This window comes from Seriola aureovittata, chromosome 10 (genome assembly GCF_021018895.1).
Source record: "Seriola aureovittata isolate HTS-2021-v1 ecotype China chromosome 10, ASM2101889v1, whole genome shotgun sequence".
NCBI classification, from domain to species: Eukaryota; Metazoa; Chordata; class Actinopteri; order Carangiformes; family Carangidae; genus Seriola; species Seriola aureovittata.
In genome coordinates, this window is record NC_079373.1 from 11,277,884 (window position 1) to 11,296,753 (window position 18,870).

Consider the following 18,870-nt stretch of genomic DNA (forward strand, 5'->3'; position numbering starts at 1 on the left):
GAGAACAAAAGATTTCTACATTTCTGATCTTGAACATCAACAGCACGCACAGAAGAAGATGGGTAATGTGGGTCAGCAGAGATAATGTTAATAACAACCTAATGAAATGGGGCTGATGACTCATGTGATGGTATCACACACCTGGTGCATCAAAGGGAAGAGAGCAGGCAGAGAACTGTTGCTTCACAGTTGAGTTTTAAAGGCTCGTACTGGACGCGGCCAGGCTTCATGAGTCACGTCCTCCACAGCGATTTAACTGAGACTTTTCTGTTTGATCCTTTCTCATTTTCAATGTCATTCCTGGTGCTTCATTTCCAGTAATCATTGTTTCCTCACCCACATGTTGTGAGTTACTGGCACATGGGCGATCAGACTGAACTGGCATTTGGCAAAGACACAGTCACGCTTTTAATAAAAAACGAATCCAAAATACTGAACTCAATGTGTCATTGTGAAATAAAAAAAAGTATATAAACAAGAAAGGTAAAAAAGTGACCTATCTTTTCAGTCTGTTCCCACTGTGGCACGTTGCTTGGACATCCAATGTTTCAACCGCCTGAATTTGGTTGGTGTCCACTGCTACAAACCCTGTGCTCTGGAGGGATCAGTAGAACTGTTTAATTTATTTGAATTGATCCTAATATGACAGAAGGTTTTCATCATGGGCGGGAGGACAGAAGTAAATTTGATTTGAAAGGTTATTTGGTCGAGGCAGTGAGTCCAGTGTTTGATGTTGCGTTCCTGTCACCAGAAGGACAGATAAGGGGATTCTGCACATACCTGTTGGCCCTGCTGCCAGTGTATAAATGGCAACCTTGATGGTCGGAGCCTGACACACACACACATGCACACACCTGTTGGCTCTCAAGATGAGTCATGGTCAGCGCAGCAGTAAGATACTCTGAGCTTGGTTAGATGTGCACGACTTTCCGCACGGACTGAACAGTTTTAATGATCTAGATGGACACAGCACTCATGGTGAGTTTCTCTATTTATTTCTTCTTCTTTTTTTTCTTTTTTTAATTAATTTAATAGAATAAAGAACCTGGTTTGTTGAGATAACTCAGATATGTCCCTTGGTTTCAGGTGTCCCTCTCTCTGTTTGGACTGGCTCTTGTCCTGCTCTCCTTCCCTGAGCACGCTTCACTGAACAAAGTATTTGACAACACCTCAGGTAGGATTTCTGTTTGATTATAGCTGAAAAGAGCAGGTACTGAGGAGTCTCACTAAATGCACCACTGTTTTCCTTGTGGTAATCTCAGGACCTGTGTATCTGGGGTCTGTATTTGTGAAGGAGGCTCTTCAGAGGGCGATTGAGATGACTGATGCTGCTTACGCCCGCACAAGTGAGAGGTAAAAATTCATTCAAATCAAACTGAACCACTGTGAAGCATAAATCATCATTGAACCCCTATGAAGCATTGTCTTGGCACTAAAAATGAAGATTTTGCCAGGGGGAAGAAGTCTCTGTCTGAAGGCGCTCTGAGACCCAGTGACCTGCTGGCTCAGTTCAAACAGACTGAAGCCGGAACCAGGACTCAAATCCGAGCTGCAGAACTGCTGGACAACACAGTGGAGCTGATCAGAGAGATGGTTTACACTCACACTATGGTGCAGCCCAACCCTCATGGTACTGAACAGCAGCGTTACACAGCACATAGAGATGTTTCTGCACCTGTATGTTAAATAGTTTACATTAAGTTTTACTGTTCCACTGCAGGTCCCAGAAACAAACCCAGAAATTAAATTATAATGTGCATTGCTTGTATCTTGTTATGTTTACTGTATTTTCCTATAGAGCTGCTGAGTGAAGGAGATGTGGAGAATCTACTGCAAGTGACAGGCTGCTCTGCTGAGCTGCAGAGACCCAGCTGTCAGAGCGACTGTCTGTCTGAGCGCTACAGATCCATCACAGGAGAGTGCAACAACAGGTCAGAGCTGACACACACACACACACACACACACACACACACACACAAAAAACATGTAGTGACAGAGCAGAGTCGTCCTGAATCGACGTTGTTGTTGTTTTTTTGGTTAACATGTCTGTCGTGTCCTTCAGACAGCAGCCCAGATGGGGCGCTGCAAACATCCCGTATTCCCGTTGGCTGCTTCCAGAGTATGAGGATGTGTGGGGGGCGCCCAGAGGCTGGGACCCAGAGCACACCTACAATAACGTCAGCCTCCCTCCAGTAAGAGTCCAGCGGCAGCACTCAGTCGTCCTCTGTCCCGTCAGCCGCTGTAACTCTCATCACTCCTCACCCTGTTTGTTGTCCAGGTGCGGCTGGTGTCTCAGGAGGTGCTGTTCACTCACAATGACAACATCTCTCTGGACTCCACTCTGTCTCACCTGCTGGTGGAGTGGGGTCAGTGGATAGACCATGATGTGGTGCTGACGCCTCAGAGCCCCAGTACAACCGCCTTCAGGACCGGAGCTGACTGCACACACACCTGCAGCCGGGACACGCCCTGCTTCCCAATAGAGGTGCACTAACTATCAGCTGATTCTCTGAAGTGCTTCAGTTTGCTGTCTCTTTTCACCCCCATTTGGAATCACATGCATTTATGTATAAATTTGTCTTAAACATCTTCATCTAAGTCATTGTACTGTTCTTGTCGATACTGAAAACATCATTCAAACATTCACAGTGTAGGTTGGAAAAAGTATGTGAACAACTTCATGACATCAACAAAAGCTAGTCAGGAGTCAGGAGTTAGCAAACCTGGAGTCCAGTCAATGAAACGAGAGCAGAGGTTGGGTGGGTTGGAGACACTTTGACTTATTAAAAGATGCTTAAACATTTTGAGTTTGCTGTTCACAAGACACATCTGTGGATGTGAACCACGCCTCGCAAAAAAGAGATCTCAGTGTCTATAAATCGAGACAATTTAGTTGGGTGGCTCCTCTCCCTTGAAGTGGGCGTCCAGCTAAGGTGACTCCAAAAGCACAACACAGAGTGATCAGTGAGGTAAAACAGAAAGGCAGGATATTAATCAGTGTGTATCAATAACAATTTAGTTAATTACAATTGATAAATGATACAACAATGTATCTGTGTTACTGTATTACTATGAGAAAACCTATAACAAAAATGTTAAAAAAAATGTTCTTTCCCAGATCCCGCTGTCAGATCCCCGTAATGGCATCCAGAGTTGTATGCCTTTCTTCCGCTCTGCTCCCAGCTGTCATGCAGCAGTCCTCCCTCATCAGCACCGAGAGCAGCTCAATGCCATCACCTCTTTTGTAGATGCCAGTATGGTGTACGGCAGCTCCACCGGTCTAGCATCAGCTCTGAGAAACCGCTCCTCTCCTTTGGGCTCAATGGCCCTCAACTCCCAGCACTCAGACCAGGAGCTGTCCTACATGCCCTTCCTGCCTCGCCAGCAGGTACACCTGGACCCCTGCGGCCCTCGAAACTCCACCACCTCAGGGGCATCGGACAGATCCACGCACTGGGAAAACACCACATCCTGCTTTCAAGCTGGTGAGTAAATGTGGTCATTCGTCTGTTCTCTGCAGGCCTCAGTGGCGAGGCTGTTTATCATCAGTGTTTCACAGGTGATTCAAGAGCCAATGAGCATCTGGGAATGATTGCACTGCACACGCTCTTCCTGAGAGAACACAACCGGCTGGTCAGTGAGCTGCACCTGCTCAACCCTCACTGGAGCCCTGATGTTCTCTATCAGGAGGCCCGCAAGATCATGGGAGCCATTCACCAGGTGTCGCTAACAGTTTGATCTTGACATCCATTCACCTCTACGTACGTGAGCACACCCAGCACTCTGACCGGCTCCCTTGTCTTTTCCAGATCCTAACCTGGGAGCATTACCTGCCACGGGTCCTTGGTGACATCGCCATGTCCCTTCTGATGCCTCCCTATGAAGGTTATAATCCTGAAGTGGATCCCAGCATCGCAAACGTCTTTGCAGCCGCTGCATTTCGATTTGCCCACGTCACCGTGCAGCCAGTGGTGACCAGGCTGGGGCCAGGATACACCATGAACTCCCAGCATCCCCCACTGCCTCTGCACCATTCACTGTTTGCTTCTTGGAGGGTTGTAGAGGAAGGTAAAGAGCAAAGCTGTAATTCATTCTCCTTAATTTACACATGGTTCACTCAGTAGTTCTGTTTCTGTCTTTCAGGTGGTATAGACCCTGTGCTGCGCGGCCTGTTGCTGTCTCCAGCCAAGCTGCAGACTCCAGGTCAGATGATGGTGGAGGAGCTGACAGAGAGGCTGTTTCAGGCACAGGGAGGGATGCCTCTGGACCTTGGGGCCCTTAACCTCCAGAGGGGACGAGACCACGGCTTACCTGGTACTAGCTTTCTTACCTGTCGAAAGCTCATACTGTAGCTACATAGTCACTTTGTACTTAAAGTCGGCTGATGACTGTCAACAAGGACTGTTTCAACAGACAGACTTTTATCTACTACTTTCAAATATCATCATTCATTTAAGAGATTGTCACAGTAATCATGACAGTAGCTGCATCCCAGGTTTTGGGTGTGTTGTTGTGTGTTCACTCTGGAAAAGTCACTTATATTCACACACTTATAAAATCTGTCTCAGAGTGTGCCGTTTATCTACGAGGAGGTGCTTTTGCACAGTTGCAGTTGCAGCTGCTTTTGATAAATTTCAGGTGGTGGTGAGACATAACCACAAAATTCTGGGAAAACGAAAAGTTCATATTAAATATTTACGAGGCCTCTGGAACTTCAGCACCTAAATGAAATACAGCCATTGTTAATGGTTTTAGTTACACCTGGGTTTATTCATGTCTGTGTGAAGATTGATGACTGTGCTTTTACTGTTGCTTGTAAACTCTGAAACAGCCTCAGATAAAATCTCTAGAGTATCCAGATCACCTATTTTTCTTTGGTTTGGTTTTTCTTTACTTTGTGGGTTACACAGTTATTTTCTCCCAGTTTTTATATTTTGTCATTTCTGCCATGTCCTTTCCTCTTTCCTTTTCTCATAAAGCACTTTGTAACTTCTGTTTGGAAAATTGTTTCTAAAAAAAGGCTTTCTAACACCAGACTTATTAAGGTTAATGTTCCCTGTGTCTCACTTCCTGTATCAGACCTTTAAACTCCTGCTTTCTGTCTCATCTCGTCCCATCAGGATACGGCTCATGGCGAAGGTTCTGCGGCCTCTCTGTTCCCAACTCTACGACAGAGTTGGCCGAAATCCTGGGTAACTTCACTTTGGCTCACAAATTCCAGCTCCTGTACGGGACGCCACACAACATCGATGTGTGGGTGGGAGCCATCTCTGAGCCCGCTCTGGATGGAGGCCGAGTGGGGCCGCTCCTGGCCTGCCTGCTGGCCAGACAGTTCAGAGCCCTGAGAGATGGAGACAGGTAAACCTAAATCCTCTACTGATCATCTGCTGATCTAACAACATGAATCAGAAGAGAAGGTTAAATCTGTGTTTGTCCTCTGAGGTTTTGGTGGGAGAGGGAGGGAGTGTTCACCAGCACCCAGAGGAGACACCTCCACGCCGTCTCTCTGTCCCGCATTATTTGTGATAACAGCCATATCAGCCTCGTCCCTGCTGACGCATTCTCACGCACTGAGAGTCCCGAGGACATGCTGGCCTGTTCCCACCCGCTCGTCCCCCACCTCGACCTGAGCCCCTGGAAAGAACCCGACACAGGTGAGGAAGTGTGGACAGAGAAATATTTCGAGTGTGATGTCACGTTTTTGTTGTTTTTTCACTGACATCTCTCCCAGATCCCAGCTGTGGTCCAGTACCCAGGATCCAGTCTGGCCACTCTCTGCTCTGTGACTCTGTGATTCTGTATCAGTGTCACTCAGGCTTCACGCTGCTGGGATCTTCATCTGTCAGCTGTGATCCAAACAGCCTCCAGTGGAGCCCCACACCTCCAACATGTCAAGGTACAAACAGTAAACTAAGGCCGGGTGGCACAGCTGTAGTAGACATCATATTAACACCAGTGTTTTACAATATGGTTTATGTGTCAGATGTGAACCAAAACAGATGTGAGACAGAAGTTCATTCTTGACTTTGGAAACAGCAACTGGCACAAAAAATCTTCCCACAAAGTCCATTTAGTATCTGTTCTGCAGCTTTCGATAGTATCAAGATTTTCCTCAGTTGCCATGGAATTGTAGATGTTCAAATTTCAATTTTTTTGAGGATTTTAAAGTTGTTTCGTCCATGTTGGCTTAAAACTTTGAGATAGAAAGTTAATTCTTGATATTGGAAACTGTCGTCAACAAATCGTTCTAAACACCACAATTTCCATTCAAGTTTAGGAACGAACGAACAATCTCATCTTCTAATCCAAAATGGAAGAGTTCAGTAAGTGCTCATAAAAATCAGCATCTACAAAGCCATTTCCACTGGGCGAACTTCATCAGTTGAGGAATGTCATGTGATATGATCAAAAGCTACAGAACAGCTACTGAATTCACCATAAACTATTTCTAAAAGTTTTTATACCTTTTTTTGCCATCTTAAGAGTTTTTTATTATTTATCATGAAACCAAAATATCTTCATATGATATAATTTCACTAAAAGCAATAATAATGACTAAAAGCTGCATTTCTCATTGATTTGCTTTTGACTGCCACAGACATTAATGAATGTGAAGAACAGATTTCTCCTTGTCCACAAAACCTGGAGTGCATGAACACACCAGGTTCCTTTATTTGCTCAGGTTGGTTCAGATGCTGCTGCCGTCTCTCAAGCACATTTTCTGCTGTTCGATATTTTGTGCTAAAATGTTTTCTTTTAACTTCTGTTTTAAAATATACTCTATAAATAAATCTTAACTTACATTGCTGAACGTTTCTGTGCGTGTGTGTGTGAACTGATCCAGAGCCCTCCTCGCTGTCTGCTGTCTCCGTCGTCACTGCAGTGATAGTAGTGATCGGTGGTGTGGCCATGCTGGTGACAATGATGATCTGTTATCGAAGGTATTTAATGAACCAGATTTTGCCATGTTATACCAATAGTATAAATAAATTGTATTTCTGGGAACATCTATTCAGTGAACCGGCACCTTCCTCTTGAGATACAGATGATAGGACTGTTGACTAGACTGGAAACAAATTCTGTAAGATGTGGATCAGAAAAGCACATTTAATGACTATTAAGTCATGTAGTCATGTTAACAAGTAAAATAAATATAATAGGAACTGTTCATTTAGCCCTGAAAGATGATAAAAGTATTTCAGTAGATATGAATAACTGTACGTCTTTGTTGCAGATATTTCCCCAAGAAAGAAGAGTTGGTCACTGCTCGGTGTTGTCAAGGAAAAAGTTAACTGAACATTTGTAAGAGTTTGGTCATTTTTTATTCTAATGTTCCTCTATGTTAAAGTTAACTTGATGTCCTCAATATATTTGCAACTTAAAATAATAATATTGAACTGTCTATTGTAGTATAATATTTTGTCTTAATTTATAATCACACTAAGGCTGAACAAATCAATGTTTTACATAACTAAGTGTCCCTGTCGTTGAGCACTGCAGCATCTAGATGGTTTTTACCTTGATGTTATAGTTTGTCCTCTGACTACACATTATGTCACCCTGAGCTGCTCATTCATTAAGGTCTGCTGTAATCTGTACGACGAGGCCTTGAAAACAGAATAACAAGCTTACAAGTCTTTTCAATCCGGAAACTAAAATCTTAGTGGAATGACTGCTCCAAGAAAAGATTTTTATACCATAAAGCCCCTCTGAGTGGGATATGGTCTCAGCATTTCCTCAGGATCCATGTGCCTGTTTCCTGCTTACAAACCTGTTAGGCAACTATGGGTGTGTATCAGAGCGTTTTGTATCGGGGTAACCAGGCGGTTCCTGGCAGTGACCTTAATCTAAAACCAATGACGTGCCCTGAGAGAAACAGGTCTCTGTGTCATCCGACTGTACTGCTTTGAAATGAAACACCGTGATGAGTCATCACTCTCAAACTTTGAGAGACTGAACTTTACAAAGACCAGAAATCAAAGTCCTATAAAGCACACATGGGACAAAGGTTATAGGCTACAATGCCTCGTTTTTAATGGAGTGTGTATACTGGAAGACACAGTTAATTATCAGCACACTGAGGTTAGGAACCTCAAAGCCCTAGATAAGGCTAAGAAGCAGTTATTGCACTTTCTGACACAATATTCTTCATTTTTATCTTTCAAAGACTGTTCTTTATAAAAAAAAACTGGTCATTAATAGTAATAAATCTTTAGTATGAGGTACAACCAATATACATTGCATAATATGGCTATGTACTGCATTCATGCAAAGTTATTTATGGCTTATTCTGTATTTACATACTGTTCATTGCAGACGTGTAAATCTACAGTTGCAACAGTTGTGCATATTGCGATCACATGTATTAAAGCTCGTTTATTTTCTGTTTACGTTGTAAAGCTGTCACTATTTTGAATGTGGAGGTATAATAATTAATTCATTAACAGTTTATCTGATTATTAATTACAGGATAATGTGAAATTGTTTTTCTTGCAACAGGCTGCAGCCGTTTCCTTTGTGTTTCGTACAAGGCCTCTAGAACAGGTAGTGCATCAATAAAATTAAGGCCATGCTGAGACAAAAAGTCTTGGCTGTGGTGTTTGACCTAATAACTGAAAGCAACTACGAGGTGCTGGTGAGCATTACATTAATGTAAAAATAAAGAAAACAACTCAAATCATTGTTCTATGGAAACTGTCAATCTTACAGATCTTACATATATAATTATCTACGTATGTAATACATGAGGTAAGAGCTCAACTAAACTCTCTGCTGCTTTCATCCTGTGCTCATCTTTCCAACAGAATAATGCATCTAGAATCTATTGTGCTAACATGAGAAGTTATATGTACTCCACCGGGGAGGTTCAGAGCTCACAAGATAAAAAACGATTCTCTTCACTTGGGAGAATTACTGGAGGCCTGCAGTATAACGGAATATATTTGACATATCTGGGAGTAACACTATCTTTAGAATTGTGTTATTTTTATGTCTTTTTAGCCGTGGTTCAATTTTTTATTTTATTTTCTTTTTTTTTTTAAATTACCAGAACATGCTTCCCTTGTTGGTTGACCTCTGCTGCAGCACTATTGCTGTAACTAATGCTGTACAACCTCTGCTACAAAAACAGATCCACGACCTGTTTGTTACCACAGTTTAACCCAAACTCATCTGAATAATCAATGTCCTAGGATCATGCTTGTCCTGTCGGGTGTCTCAGTGGACTGTCAGGTCCACTAGCCCTGGTCAGTGAGGTAGAAACCTAACTTGGCCACAGTCATTTCTCTGCGAAGACGCATCACCTCCCAGAACATCTGCTCCGCTGCAGGGCGGCAGAGAGATGACAACAACAGATACAACACGTCAGTCGGCTCAATAAAACCCTTGTTGGCAAAGAAAAAAGCAAAAGGAGGCAAAACAGACAAATACCACAAAAAACAACTTAATATTTCCCATTTAAATACAGGTTAACTTACCATCGTGTCTCACCAGGCCCTGCTGGATGTAGCGGATATATGTAAAAAAATTGCAAACTGCTGTGATCTAGAAGGGTGAAAGGAGGACAAGGTGACATGCAGCAACGCTTAACAGCAGTGTATGTAGTGAAGGTTACAGAGACGAAGTGATGGTTACCCGTGCTCGGCTGGAAGGAGAGATGTAATAGTAGCTCCCCTTGTCGCCAAGTTTAATGCGATGTCGACAGAGTCGTGTCATCCCGCTCAATGCGCATTTCCTACCGGAGAAAGATCAGCTGTTAAAAAAATTAAAATCACAGCTACAAGACGTGGATACGTTTTAATCACAGCACACACTGAACATGACTTTCATTTCTTAAGGTATTATCAACAGTGAAACGAAGGTATCCTAGGACAACACATTCCAGGTGGAAATACGCTTTACAAGACAGCACAACGACAGAGGTGCACAATGAGAGCAAGTTAGTGACTGAAAGAGTAAAAGATTCTAGGTTAGATTAGACAGACACATGCAGAGCCCCATGTGGGTCATTTGTTTACAGATTTGTTTACATCTTTTACGATGTCTGGACAGTCAGACTTCATTTCATTCCACAGTCATTTGTGTTAGTGAAAAGCTGGACAGGTTATTGGTTCTTAGGAGGACTTACGTCTCTATTGCTGCCCTAAAGCCACTGGAAAAAAAGATTTTTAAATCAGACAGTGATTAGAAATGTGCCCGTTGATTAAAACTCCTCTCTTGATACATGGTAAGACAGTGAAAAGCCCATGACCATAAATCATCAGTGGAGAAACCAAAACCAAATTAAGAGTGAATTATCAGTGTTGGATTTGGCCATTGTTTAGGAGTGAATGGTGACCAGAGAGGAGAGGATGACAGTTAATATGTGGACGTGACAACTCACTTAGGGCCTCCACATTCTATAGCCGAGGCTTTAACCATCGGTAACGCTGACATGGCCACAGGCTCGATAGTCAGAGAGTTGTTTTCCACTGCGCTCTGCACCAGCTGGGACAGCTGTGGAGAGCAGGAATCGATAATGTCAATGAAAATTCAAACATCAAAATATGACAAATGCAGTGACATAAGCAGTGAGATTGTGACCTCAGATCTTGTAAAAGAGAGACAGGGTCCAATGTCTTCTCTGTAGATTCGACTGAGGAAGGCGGAGGAGCGGTCTAGACTCGGATGTTCCTTCCACATCAGAAACTCTGCATACAGAACTGAGTCCATCTGCAAACAGAAAACAATGCATCACTCACCCTGTCAATATACTACCTGTCTAATATGTAGACTATATTACATCACAGAAACATAACATTAAGTCATATTTCAAAAAGATTAAGTGTCTACAGCCGCGCGACTCTGTGAGGCTGTGTACTTTGACACAGTGGTGCTTTGGGCTAAATGCTAACACGCTAATGTTACATAGGTATTATGTTACCACATTCACCAGCCCACATGTTAGCATGCTAAAATTTGCTGATTATAAATATAAACAATAATAAACAAAGTACAATGGAGGCTGATGGGAATATCATTAATTTGACAGGTATTTGGTCACAAATCAAAGTAATGGACAAACTGAAATTTTAACCTGATGATGGCGCTAAAGGAAAGACTTGAGCTGTTGAAGGCAATGGAGAAAAACTCAGCAAAACCATTAGGATTCACCCTCTGGGCTGATCCGATGGACACTTTGACATGTGGAAAAGAGCAGCTGGAGATTGAACTGCCTGCAGTTAGTGGACAACCCGCTTTACCTCCTGGGCTACAAGGTGGTATGTGTACCGAATTTCAATGCAGTTGCAAAGTGGTTGACTAAGAAACTGACACAGCCATCCCCAGAGCGATGGGGCATGTCAGAAATATAGTTGGTGAAAGAGGCATAAGGAGGCCATGCAGGAATGACTTTGCTCTCCACATTATTAGCACCTCCCTGAAAAACAAAGCGAAAATTCTGTCCCTGCTGCATAGAGCACAACCAGCATATTTTTACAGTCAAAAATATCTCTCCAGTAAAAACACTTGCATTAGAAAGACCAACTCTTATTTACTGCTTTGATTGAAAAAGAAAATGCTGAAAAGAGCAGAACAGAAGCAGCACGCTCAGTTTACGAGTTTCTGTGCAACTAAACTCCCATCTAAAGAATGTTGTTCTCAAATGAAGACTGATAATACACTTTTCCCAAGGGATACTGTGGATTATTGGCACTTTGAACAGGAAAAACTTGCTCATTGTCCCATAAATGCAGATGTAGCAGCTACAGCTAAAACTCCACCGAGCCTGATCGAACGGATTCAGTTACCTGTCTGCTGTCAATGCCTTGCCCCTCTCCCCGCTCCTGCCAATAAGAGTCATAGGTCACACTGACAGACTGTCCAGGAACCAGGCAGAGAATCAGAGAGAGGAGAGCAGGAACAGCAGGCTGAGAGAGGAAGAGACACCAAAGACAGAGAGGAAGAACAAGTCAGGCAGAGGTTAGTAGTGCGAGAAAAGAAGGATCAAAAAGCAAAGAGAACTCAGCTTAGGTAAGAGATAGGGAGAACTGGAAACAAGAGAGTAAGTGCTGGGAAAAGAGAATGCACAAGTCCAAAGATGCAGAAACACATTTTAAGGATAAGATAGGCAAGTGTTCATTATGTGGTTCAGTTTACCTCTCTGTCCTCTTTGGCCACAGGCTGAATTGAAACTGATGAAGGTTCTGGTTTTCCAGGTGAAGATGGAAAGGCACCACTCGCGCTCTTGTTGCGGATGTGTCCTCCGACATGTTTGTACGCTCCCCTGGTTCCCGAAGCCTGCAGCTGTGGGTGCAGCTGGCGGTTTGGTGAAGAGGGTGTGGATGTCAACACCAGAGTCTTGAGTGCCGTCACCTCTGCTTGCAGAACGTCAATCTGGGAGCCACACACAGAAACAGCAGAGGCAAAAAAAAAAAGAAAAAGGATGAAATCTGATGATGGGAGAGAAATCAATAACATCAACAAAACTCTATTTATGTCCTTTTATTGTTCATAGAATATATCTCAAAATAACTACTTACAGTGGCAGCCTATTTTAAGACAAATCAGGTGGATTCAAGAATAGTTCAGGTGCTGCTAAGAAATTTTAACGGGACAAGATGTCAGTTCATGAGGCATCTCCTGAAGTTTTAACTGGAGTACAGAAACAGAGAAACAAGCTCACACACCTTTCCCTGAGCCTCCTTCAGCTGTTTCTCTGCTGCTGCTTGTTTGACGTTCGCTTCACGCACCATCTTGTGAGCTTCCTGTTGTGAAGTAGATTACATTAACACGGTTAAAACACTGCAACAAGTTGAAGATATCTGCTGTCTGTTTTTATGGTGGGTTTAAAAAGGGACATCTGAAATATCTGATTGGAAGTTGTGTTTAACTGTTAAAGGGTAAATCTGTTAAAAAAGAAGTTAAAGCTGAATTATTTTTATCTTTTTTTTATGTCACCTGGGAGAAGCAGAACAAGCTGGCGTCACAACACTGAGTGTGTGTGTGCACATTGGTATCCCTGTTTGGTGCCTTATCCTGGTTTTGATCATATTAGGGATGTGATGTTTACATCGAACATGCGACACCTGGTTATTTATATCCCTGTACAAATGATTCTAACAGTATCCAGGTTTCTTATAATCTGTGTACAGTTTTGTCTCACTCAAAAAATCTGATCATAACCAGGATAACTAACTAAGTCATTAAACTCTTTGGCGCCATTATGTTCACCAGCTAGTCGTTAACTTAGTGTGTCTGCCATGGTTTGCTGAGCAGGTAGTGACCAGTGGCGTTGTCAGAGCTTTTTTGCTGAAAACAGCTGCTGCTGCTGGAAACAAAGTTGATGACAAAGGAGTTTGTGAATCAAAGAGGTTAAAATGCTGTAGAGTGCAGCTTTAAACCATTCAAGTTGCGGTGTCTACGTGACTTAGAGGTTTAAGACGCAGACCATTTAATTGTAACGTTCCTAGTTCAAGTTTGGTCAGGGTATTTGGTGTTTCTCCATAGTTAAACCCGCCATAAAATATGAACTGTGTTGTAGAGGTGATGAACCCAGAGAATAATCATCCAACTCTGCAGTTTTTCTCTCCATCTTTCAGTGCCCATAACTTCACTGTTTTTTGTTTAAGCCTCTTTGCTCTTATCAGTGTCATTTCCAGCAGCAGCAACAGCAGCCAAGTGTTTCCAGTGAGAAATTTAAATGGATAAACCTGTTCGCCCAGCACCAAACAACATACAGATAATGTTAGCAACCAGCTTCTGAATATAGTGGAGTTGATGGAGACCAAAAACTGAGCAAAAAGCAGAGTGAATAATGGACATAATTTGCCTGGTGGACAGAGACACGACTCCAAATGAATGATAATGTTGCTTCATCGGGGCCTAAAGCACGTGTCAGAATTACAGTGCGATCACCTCAAACAGACTAGCCGTCAGCTCCTCCAGCTCCTGCTCCAGCTGATTCCTGACCTGCGACAGACGCTCACACTCCTTGTCTTTCAGTTTCAGTTCCTGAAATGTGTAGAAGAAAAGGTCACAATCACATTTAACAAGGAAGGACATTTGCATTGTCAGCGGTTTCTTGTTAGCATCAAGTAGGTTACAACACCCTCTTTGCAGCGTCCAGCTGTTCCCTAAGGATCTCCGAGCCCTTTTCTCTGATTTCTTTCTCTCTGATTTCCAGTGAGGAGCTGCGGAGCCGGGAGAGGTCACCATGGTCTCGGCCTGAGGTGGGCCCAGCCTGGCCTCCTCCCCCGCCTCTGGACTCTGGCTCTGGATCCAGATCTACCAACCTTCACAGGACAACAAACAAAAAAGTAAACGTGGTTATTGACAGGACATTAAAATTTGATGTTCTCTCCTTAATCTGGGTTGCATCTGGGTATGTGTTTAAATTGTGACTGCAGAAGATGTACATTATCTTTAAGATCATTTTGGTGCAATACATTAAGTTGCAATGTTTATGTTGTAGGTTACAAGGTCTATGGGTTCAAGGTACAAGACAGAGGTTCCCCAAAGTTTTTCATGTCATGGATTCACAGAGGGATACACATGAAGTGAAGAGCATGAAACCTCTTAACTCAATCATTCTCATGTAGGACTTGATGATATCATATGGTTGTTTATTCAGTTGTTTATTAGGCACACATAGCTAAAACTAATAAACCCTACCTTATTATTATGGTTATATAGTTCAGTTTTTGTTGAAACTGATTTCCAGGAGTGTGGGGTGTTATCTACCCTGTTTACAGTCAATGTCAACAAAACTGCAATAAGATTTTATTATTGGTCCAGACAATAGTTACAATCTTCATGAAGACAGGATTTATTACAGGGCTGTTGAGACTGCATTAGCTTTAGTCAGGTGATCCACAATTAAGAAAATGTAAAATACACAAGAAAACATCAAAATATTAGGCTGCGTTGAACGATGCTGACATACTGAAGTGAATATAGAGTTTATTAAAATCTTTCCCAGCTCTATTTATATTATATCTTTATGGTATTCTCACTTAGTTACTGCTGGTGACTGAAACAGACCCCCGAAGGACCCGGACCACCGTTTGGGACCCTCTGCTACAGCATTAGCAACATTACATGTTGGTTAAAGCCATCAGACTGTTAGTCACGGTCATTATTGACCCCTGAAGCTGTAAAGTTAATGGTCAAAGCAGCTCCACGCAAGCATTTAGCTGCACTTTTAGCCAGCTAGTTGTCGTTAGCTACAACTTTCTGATACGGAGAGGTTTCCCCTCCGCGGCCGCCCTTACCCCGTCAGTCAGTGTCCAGGACAGAAGATAAACCTCCCACCCTGTCCGTGAGTGTGTCAGCTTCTCCCCTCCAGCGTCCTTCAGCTGTTGTTGTTGTTGAATTAACAAGTAATGTACAGACCGTAGTTGAGGTTAGCTCGGTTCACTGAAACTAATCTGAGCAGTTTTAAATCACAGCCAGCGGAGGAATGCGGACGCTGACGTAGACAACCGACAACAGCAACGGTCACAGAAACGATCAAGTTAAACAATAAATAAATAAGCAAAAGTCTAACACCAACGGTGGTTTACACTTTTCCAGCCTTATCTGTCAGTGGTTTTCCTCTCATCTCCGCGGTGTTATTCCCAGGCGAGAAGGCGAGTGTCTCCTCTCTGTTTCTGCCTCCTCTCACAGGTCACATGACAGCGCATCCACTCCCAGCGCCCCCAACTACACATCCTGTCCAGAGCCCCACCACCACCCAGCACCCACAGCCAAGAGCTTACCTCCACATCCAGCACGTACAGTAACACTGACAGGCTCATCACTTCATTGTATGACGTTTCACCTCATATTATCAGCTGTTTATCTACAAATATGTGAGATTAACCTCCAGAGGGAACATTTGTTGTTGGGCCCAGTCACCTTACATACCAGTTTCAACCCTAACCCCAGGCACACAGAAACCACTCCGTGCTTGACTAGTCAATTGACATTCAATTGACAGAAACTTCACTGCCAACAATCTTGATAATTTATGAATAGAGTTGGGGTTTTTTTTTATTTTTTTTTTAGCGAAAATACCAAAAATCCACTGATACCAGCTTCTCAAATCAGAATATTTCCTGGTTTTCAAATTTTCCTTGATACTAAATCCAACATCTTTGGGATTTTCAGTGGGAATAAGGGAATAATGATGAGATTTTTCACTATTTTCTGGCATTTTACAACCCTAACCTTTTTTATTAATAGTGCAAAATCACCTAAGGAGTCACTCTGCACTTTACACATTGAATAAAAACAAGTGTACTATAGTGTGTACACACACTAAAATATAGTATGAAACAAACCTCTGAGTCAAAAAGCATATCGTGGCGACCTGGTGCCCGAGGGGTTTAAGACACTGACCGTGCAATCTCAACGTCACTGGTTTGAGTTTAGCCAGGAACATGAGTTGCATTCATCCCCCACCTCTCTACACGCATTTCCTGTCAGCTCGCTACTGTGCTTTCTAATAAAGGCAAAATTTAAAATGAAATCAAGCCCTGATCTGACCTGTGCAGTAGGCCCACAGACTGGAAAAAACCTGAAGAGGTTCCTCTCCAGTTCTTCACTACATTTGTCCGACTAAGATTTTACATACAAAACACGCCTAAAATAATATCATTGGAGTTAAACTAGTGACTAAACATAGAGTTTTGTCTGCTAGTTTACATATGGAGTCATGTGATTCGACCACCTGCCTACTACCTTATTGTGATTGTCACAGGTGAAAGCATTATCCCTCTGACAGGGCACAGTCTTCATGGTGGGTGGAAATTGTGAGAGAGCACGTCAAGATCTCTTCAAGTCAACTCAAGATAAATCAGATTTCTTAGGACTGGAGTTGGTTGAACATTATAGCCACATCTGAGAAGACTGTTGTAGATATTGTGCAAAATGACACAACTGTCTCTACTAGGTGGCGGTAATTAAAGCACTTGGGTAGCTGTAGCTACCATACTGTCATTGTGGTAACCCTAAGGGAGTCATCTGAGGACCATGAATAGGCCACATACATGTATCTTTACAAACAACCATCATGCATTATGTTAATGTAAATACTCAACTGTCTTGCCCCAGTGCTTTGTGATTTAACACTTACCGTCCAACAACACAGCCTTCCTCCCCGGTTTGTCTGCTGGACTTGTGTCTGGAAGCTGGCTGTCCCACCGCATCAGGTGTCCCAAAGAAGACTGTAGAGGAGTACACTGCTATTCCAGATCTCCCCGCCTTGAGGACTTCATATCCTCGGCTGGATGAAGCTGAAGATGGTGGAGAGGAGGAAATCTGGACGCTGTGAATTCCCTCAAAAGCATCCATGTCTGTCTCTCTCTAGGGCAGCGCAGAGACTCGTCAGAAACTACAAGTTACTCCGGAGAAGATTTAGTTTGTCAGATTCTTTAAGTGGCATATGATGGCCTTGAGGTCTGTAGCTGTCAAGCACCCAAAATACAGAAAAGAAAAAGTTACATACAGCAACTTAAAATCACATGACAACTAAATGGTTCATAAAAGTTTTGCTTTACAAACTTGCACAGTCAAAAGTCTTCCAGTGGACAAGACATGACCTCTACAGTGTTAAACTATAACTCGCACTGTGACTTCCCTCTCTGTACACTGCAGAGACATAAGAGGTCAGGCTTGAGATAGCCAGTGTAAACATAAGGTAGGAAACAGTATCCTGCAAGTATAACGCACATGTGAGAGTTTGATAGAGTTACACTTCCAGGCTGAGTTAAGAACAAATAAACACGCATGATATACTCACCAAAGTGTTCAAAACTGATTCCCAGTTATTGTCAGTCTGTAAAATATCGCTTTGATAATCTTCAGGGTTTAGCAAGTTAAATTCTGTCCGCACTTCGCCCTGCTGCTGGTCGTCTGGTTCGACAGGAAGGGTTAATCACTAACACTTTCTGACCAGTAACAACTCAGCTGTACACATTTCTTCCAGCAGGGGGGGGTCCCCCACACTCTCACCTGATCAGGAGCTTTATATTATCAAATGCTGCAAGATGCTTCAAATAGAAAATAATCAAGTTTCGTGAAACCCAGAAATTAGATTATATGTTCAAAAGTTTCTGCAGAGAGAAATGACATGAGTGTTAAACTTTGAAGACAACAGTCAGTGAAGTGGCTGAAATTTGGTTTCATTAAGTCATATTTCCAAAAGTCTGAACACAACTACTCAGCAGTTATGCCTGTAACCAACCTATTTGTGGCAGTGTGGGTGCTCTGCTGTCCTCAGATTTGTTCAGATTAACAGGACCTGGACTCACAATGCAGCTTTGTTGCTGAAACAGATTAACACATCAAGTGACCGGAGGTGTACGAGTCCCTTGCTCTCTTTTTCTTTCCTGCTTTCCTTTCTCCAACATTCTCCACAGACGCTGCCGACACACATCTCGAGCCACAGTGAGTGCGAAAGGCCAGACGTTTTCATATTTAGTGGTGAGTAACCACAACTTCACAGTCTTGTGTTTTAGTTGGCAAATTTGACCTCTTGTGACCCTCAAATATTGTATTAGCCTGTTGTAGCTCTGCAAACATCTCCTCAGATGTAGCGGGTTTTTTCAGATCTATGAAATGTGGAAAATTATGAAGTGTGTAGAAAATGGAAAATAAAATGTAGTGGATTTAGCTTGGCTTTCTGTTCTCTGTATCTCAATGCAATATGAGTGTATAAACTAAATATGTGGAATTATAGAATAAGTAATAAACATATCTCAACCAAGCTTCCTGTTTTGTTTTGCTGAACAATTTAGGATATGAGACCTCACTGGCCTTATGAGATCCAGGCTGATCGCTGACGTTGAGCTACGACGAAGCACAGAAAACAACATCACACTGGTTTCCTTTATGTCAGGCCACAGACAGCCA

At 42.8% G+C, this 18,870-nt stretch overlaps 2 protein-coding genes across 6 annotated transcripts; one reads left to right on the top strand and one right to left on the bottom strand.

The window, feature by feature from the left end:
* The first annotated feature begins 960 nt into the window (after window positions 1-960).
* epx (eosinophil peroxidase) lies at window positions 961-7,883 on the top strand. Its single transcript, XM_056387141.1, has 15 exons — window positions 961-978; window positions 1,211-1,353; window positions 1,455-1,630; window positions 1,799-1,931; window positions 2,063-2,192; window positions 2,279-2,485; window positions 3,119-3,485; window positions 3,560-3,720; window positions 3,810-4,068; window positions 4,144-4,314; window positions 5,121-5,358; window positions 5,443-5,654; window positions 5,732-5,896; window positions 6,599-6,682; window positions 6,845-7,883. Exons 1-15 carry the CDS (start codon window positions 961-963, stop codon window positions 7,036-7,038), a joined length of 2,658 nt encoding a protein of 885 aa, XP_056243116.1. The 3' UTR covers window positions 7,039-7,883.
* Window positions 7,884-8,009: 126 nt separating this feature from the next.
* rab3il1 (RAB3A interacting protein (rabin3)-like 1) lies at window positions 8,010-17,875 on the bottom strand. 5 transcript variants are annotated; one of them, XM_056386517.1, is made up of 13 exons: window positions 17,759-17,875; window positions 17,093-17,423; window positions 14,087-14,270; window positions 13,894-13,989; window positions 12,666-12,743; window positions 12,136-12,372; window positions 11,787-11,822; window positions 10,582-10,710; window positions 10,382-10,494; window positions 10,127-10,150; window positions 9,634-9,733; window positions 9,477-9,543; window positions 8,010-9,322 (listed from the first exon to the last, which is right to left on the bottom strand). In XM_056386517.1, exons 2-13 carry the CDS (start codon window positions 17,308-17,310, stop codon window positions 9,237-9,239), a joined length of 1,368 nt encoding a protein of 455 aa, XP_056242492.1. In that variant the 5' UTR covers window positions 17,311-17,423; window positions 17,759-17,875; the 3' UTR covers window positions 8,010-9,236. The 5 variants fall into 5 exon arrangements, with proteins under 5 accessions (XP_056242492.1, XP_056242490.1, XP_056242491.1 ...); XM_056386515.1 differs by having other exon boundaries at window positions 11,787-11,906; XM_056386516.1 differs by lacking the exon at window positions 10,127-10,150 and having other exon boundaries at window positions 11,787-11,906.
* Between the last annotated feature and the right edge of the window lie 995 nt (window positions 17,876-18,870).